The sequence below is a fragment of the Mustelus asterias genome, unplaced genomic scaffold, assembly GCF_964213995.1.
Source record: "Mustelus asterias unplaced genomic scaffold, sMusAst1.hap1.1 HAP1_SCAFFOLD_1729, whole genome shotgun sequence".
In the NCBI taxonomy this organism is placed as follows: Eukaryota; Metazoa; Chordata; class Chondrichthyes; order Carcharhiniformes; family Triakidae; genus Mustelus; species Mustelus asterias.
The window spans coordinates 72501-78212 of NW_027591674.1; the positions used below are offsets into that span (position 1 = coordinate 72501).

Below are 5712 nucleotides of genomic sequence, written 5' to 3' on the forward strand. Positions count from 1 at the left end.
TTATTCTATATATATATAAAACACCCTGAACCCCTCGATTAGATCCCAGTCTGTAGCTCACTCCCGGGTATCTGTTATTCTATATATAAACCACCCTGAACCCCTCGATTAGATTCCAGTCTGTAACTCATTCCCGGGGTATCTGTTATTCTATATATAAACCACCCTGAACCCCTCGATTAGATTCCAGTCTGTAACTCACTCCCGGGTATCTGTTATTCTGTATATAAACCACCCCGAACCCCTCGATTAGATTCCAGTCTGTAACTCACTCCCGGGTATCTGTTATTCTATATATAAACCACCCTAAACACCTCGATTAGATTCCAGTCTGTAACTCACTCCTAGGTATCTGTTATTCTATATATAAACCACCCCGAACCCCTCGATTAGATTCCAGTCTGTAACTCACTCCCGGGTATCTGTTATTCTATATATAAACCACCCCGAACCCCTCGATTAGATTCCAGTCTGTAACTCACTCCCCGGTATCTGTTATTCTATATATAAACCACCCCGAACCCCTCGATTAGATTCCAGTCTGTAACTCACTCCCGGGTGTCTGTTATTCTATATATAAACCACCCCAAATTCTCTATTAGATTCCAGTCTGTAACTCACTCCCGGGTATCTGTTATTCTATATATAAACCATCCCGAACCCCTCGATTAGATTCCAGTCTGTAACTCACTCCCAGGTATCTGTTATTCTATATATAAACCACCCCGAACCCCTCGATTAGATTCCAGTCTGTAACTCACTCCCGGGTATCTGTTATTCTATATATAAACCACCCTAAACACCTCGATTAGATTCCAGTCTGTAACTCACTCCTAGGTATCTGTTATTCTATATATAAACCACCCCGAACCCCTCGATTAGATTCCAGTCTGTAACTCACTCCCGGGTATCTGTTATTCTATATATAAACCACCCCGAACCCCTCGATTAGATTCCAGTCTGTAACTCACTCCCGGGTATCTGTTATTCTATATATAAACCACCCCGAACCCCTCGATTAGATTCCAGTCTGTAACTCACTCCCGGGTATCTGTTATTCTATATATAAACCACCCCGAACCCCTTGATTAGATTCCAGTCTGTAACTCACTCCCGGGTATCTGTTATTCTATATATAAACCACCCCGAACCCCTCGATTAGATTCCAGTCTGTAACTCACTCCCGGGTATCTGTCATTCTATATATAAACCACCCCGAACCCCTCGATTAGATTCCAGTCTGTAACTCACTCCCGGGTGTCTGTTATTCTATATATAAAACACCCCAAACCCCTCGATTAGATTCCAGTCTGTAACTCACTCCCGGGTATCTGTTATTCTGTATATAAACCACCCCGAACCCCTCGATTAGATTCCAGTCTGTAACTCACTCCCGGGTATCTGTTATTCTATATATAAACCACCCCGAACCCCCCGATTAGATTCCAGTCTGTAACTCACTCCCGGGTATCTGTTATTCTATATATAAACCCCCCCGAACCCCTCGATTAGATTCCAGTCTGTAATTCACTCCCGGGTATCTGTTATTCTATATATAAACCACCCCGAACCCCTCGATTAGATTCCAGTCTGTGCACTCCCAGATAAAGATATGCCGGCCTTGGAAAGGGTCCAGAGGAGGTTCACAAGAACGATCCCTGGAATGAAGAGCTTGTCGTATGAGGAACGGTTGAGGACTCTGGGTCTGTACTCGTTGGAGTTTAGAAGGATGAGGGGGGGGATCTTATTGAAACTTACAGGACACTGTGAGGCCTGGATAGAGTGGACGTGGAGAGGATGTTTCCACTAGTGGGAAAAACTAGAACCAGAGGCACAACCTCAGGCTAAAGGGACGATCCTTTAAAACAGAGATGAGGAGGAATTTCTTCAGCCAGAGAGTGGTGAATCTGTGGAACTCTTTGCCGCAGAAGGCTGTGGAGGCCGGGTCATTGAGTGTCTTGAAGACAGAGATAGATCGGTTCTTGATCAATAAGGGGATCAGGGGTTATGGGGAAAAGGCAGGAGAATGGGGAGGAGGGAAATTTCAGCCATGATTGAATGGCGGAGCAGACCCGATGGGCCGAGTGGCCTCATTCTTCTCCTGTGTCTTATGGTCTTGTGGTATCTGTTTTTCAATTCTGTTTCTCCCGCGGGAATGGGACGTACCTGAGATTCCCCCGGAGATGTAGATGCCAAATGTTGCGCCCAGTCCAAAGGCCAGGTTGACAGAAAGGAACTCCCCGCGGGTGGTGTGGCTTACCACCATCTGTGCCACTGCCCCACAGCCGAATAGCTGGCAGAAGGAGAAAGGTCAAAGTTCTCAACCGATTGGGACCATCCAACGAGACTCAAACCTTTCAAATATCCCGAGCCACGACTCGCTCCCATTGCCGTCCATCTATCCCAATCTCCGACCTGCGATTCTCCCTCGGAAATATAACCCACCATTCCTTCGCCGCGGCCAGGGCCAAAATTCCCCGGACAACCTTCCCTAACAGTACCCTGGGTGTACCTGCACCACGCAAGGGGGCAGCAGCAGGTACAAGATGGCAGCTCACCCGCCACCTGCCCCATGGGTGGGTAGGGACGGTTGTGGAACCCACATCCAACGGAATGGGATGGCAGAACGAAAACCGAATGCCGTGGCCCACAGAGAGCACAGAAAGATCCCAGAAGTGAGGGCGATGCAGGCACTCAAAGATGTTGCTGAGGGGTAAATATTTCACCCCCAAGCTGTGCGGCGCTCCCTCAGCACTGACCCTCCCACAGTGCGGCACTCCCTCAGCACTGACCCTCCCACGGTGCGGCGCTCCCTCAGCACTGACCCTCCCACAGTGCGGCGCTCCCTCATCACTGACTCTCCCACAGTGCGGCGCTCCCTCAGCACCGACCCTCCCACAGTGCGCCGCTCCCTCAGCACTGACCCTCCCACAGTGCGGCGCTCCCTCAGCACTGACCCTCCCACAGTGCGGCACTCCCTCAGCACAGATCCTCCCACAGTGCGGCGCTCCCTCAGCACTGACCCTCCCACAGTGCGGTGCTCCCTCAGCACTGGTCCTCCCACAGTGCGGCGCTCCCTCAGCACTGACCCTCCCACAGTGCGGCGCCCCCTCAGCACTGACCATCCCACAGTGCGGCGCTCCCTCATCACTGACCTTCCCACAGTGCGGCGCTCCCTCAGCACTGACCCTCCCACAGTGCGGCACTCCCTCAGCACCGACCCTCCCACAGTGCAGCGCTCCCTCGGCACTGACGCTCCCACAGTGCGGCGCTCCCTCAGCATTTGCATTTGGAGTGTCGGCCTGCATTAGGGAGCTCGCGGGCAACTCAAATCAAGGCCCTCTGACATGGAGGGAGAACCATGGCAACCTGTGGTGGACGGGTTGGTTAACAGAGCGCTAAGAGAATGCTAAGTGGGTGGAGCTCACAAATGTTCGGCTCAACACAGATGGTAACATAGAATGTAGAACATAGAAAAGTTACAGCACAAACAGGCCCTTCGGCCCACAAGTTGCGCCGAACATGTCCCTCCTACTAGGCTGACCTATAACCCTCTATCTTACTAACTTCCATGAACCTCCATGAATACTTTTCTTCAGTGTTCACCAAGGAGAGGTGCCATGTTTTTGAGGAAGAGAAGGTGTTACAGGCTAATAGGCTGGAGGAAGTAGATGTTCGGAGGGAGGATGTCCTGGCAGTTTTGAATAAACTGAACGTCGATAAGTCCCCTGGGCCTGATGAAATATATCCTAGGATTCTTTGGGAGGCAAGGGATGAGATTGCAGAGCCTTTGGCTTTGATCTTTGGGTCCTCGCTGTCCACGGTGATGGTGCCAGAGGACTGGAGAGTGGCGAATGTTGTTCCTCTGTTTAAGAAAGGGAATAGAAATGACCCTGGTAATTATAGACCGGTTAGTCTTACTTTGGTGGTTGGTAAATTGATGGAAAAGGTCCTTAGGGATGGGATTTACGACCATTTAGAAAGATGCGGATTAATCCGGGATAGTCAGCACGGCTTCGTGAAGGGCAAGTCGTGCCTCACAAATTTGATAGAATTTTTTGAGGAGGTAACTAAGTGTGTTGATGAAGGTAGGGCAGTTGATGTCATATACATGGATTTTAGTAAGGCGTTTGATAAGGTCCCCCATATCGGCTTAGGATGAAAGTGAGGAGGTGTGGGATAGAGGGAAAGTTGGCCGATTGGATAGGTAACTGGCTGTCTGATCGAAGACAGAGGGTGGTGGTGGGTGGAAAATTTTCGGATTGGAGGCAGGTTGCTAGCGGAGTGCCACAGGGATCAGTGCTTGGTCCTCTGCTCTTTGTGATTTTTATTAATGACTTAGAGGAGGGGGCTGAAGGGTGGATCAGTAAATTTGCTGATGACACCAAGATTGGTGGAGTAGTGGATGAGGTGGAGGGCTGTTGTAGGCTGCAAAGAGACATAGATAGGATGCAAAGCTGGGCTGAAAAATGGCAAATGGAGTTTAACCCTGATAAATGTGAGGTGATTCATTTTGGTAGGACTAATTTAAATGTGGATTACAGGGTCAAAGGTAGGGTTCTGAAGACTGTGGAGGAACAGAGAGATCTTGGGGTCCATATCCACAGATCTCTAAAGATTGCCACTCAAGTGGATAGAGCTGTGAAGAAGGCCTATAGTGTGTTAGCTTTTATTAACAAGGGGTTGGAGTTTAAGAGCCGTGGGGTTATGCTGCAACTGTACAGGACCTTGGTGAGACCACATTTGGAATATTGTGTGCAGTTCTGGTCACCTCACTATAAGAAGGACGTGGAAGCACTGGAAAGAGTGCAGAGGAGATTTACCAGGATGCTGCCTGGTTTGGCGGGTAGGTCTTATGAGGAAAGGTTGAGGGAGCTAGGGCTGTTCTCTCTGGAGCGGAGGAGGCTGAGGGGAGACTTAATAGAGGTTTATAAAATGATGAAGGGGATAGATAGAGTGAACGTTCAAAGACTATTTCCTCGGGTGGATGGAGCTATTACAAGGGGGCATAACTATAGGGTTCGTGGTGGGAGATATAGGAAGGATATCAGAGGTAGGTTCTTTACGCAGAGAGTGGTTGGGGTGTGGAATGGACTGCCTGCAGTGATAGTGGAGTCAGACACTTGAGGAACATTTAAGCGGTTATTGGATAGGCACATGGAGCACACCAGGATGATAGGGAGTGGGATAGCTTGATCTTGGTTTCAGATAAAGCTCGGCACAACATCGTGGGCCGAAGGGCCTGTTCTGTGCTGTACTGTTCTATGTTCTATAACTTATCCAAAAGTCTCTTCAAAGACCCTATCGAATCCGCCTCCACCACCACTACCGGCAGCCGATTCCACGCACCCACCAGATAAATAACAGGTAAATAAAGTAAGGAACCGTACTTACGATCAACATGCATACTCCTAGAAACTCAGCCAAGCATTCGCGGACCAGGCAATTCCTCAGTCGCAGGGTATTGTGGACCTTTCGTGCAATTTCTTTTATTCTCCCCATTTTTTGCGTGGTGTCTCTGCCTCCGTCCCCACCTCCGATCCTCTCCTATCGGGCAATCTCCTCCTGAAAGCCTGTGGTTAGGAAGGGGAGAAGAGTGGGTCGGATCTCAAACAATGACGAGACAGAGTACAGGAATGAGATAGAGAATCTGGTGAACTGGTGCAGCAACAATAATCTCTCCCTCAATGTCAACAAAACGAAGGAGATTGT

At 49.4% G+C, this 5712-nt stretch overlaps 1 protein-coding gene across 1 annotated transcript in view; it reads right to left on the reverse strand.

Annotated features, from left to right (window-relative positions):
• The window catches only part of LOC144488634 (aquaporin-3-like), a 14808-nt gene extending 9306 nt beyond the window's left edge, over positions 1 to 5502 (reverse strand). Inside the window, exons 1-2 of the mRNA XM_078206699.1 lie at positions 5395 to 5502; positions 2167 to 2293 (exon numbers count right to left, since the gene is read on the reverse strand). Of these exons, the coding sequence (XP_078062825.1) occupies positions 2167 to 2293; positions 5395 to 5502 (235 nt within the window). The remainder of the gene's footprint in view (positions 1 to 2166; positions 2294 to 5394) is intronic.
• Between the last annotated feature and the right edge of the window lie 210 nt (positions 5503 to 5712).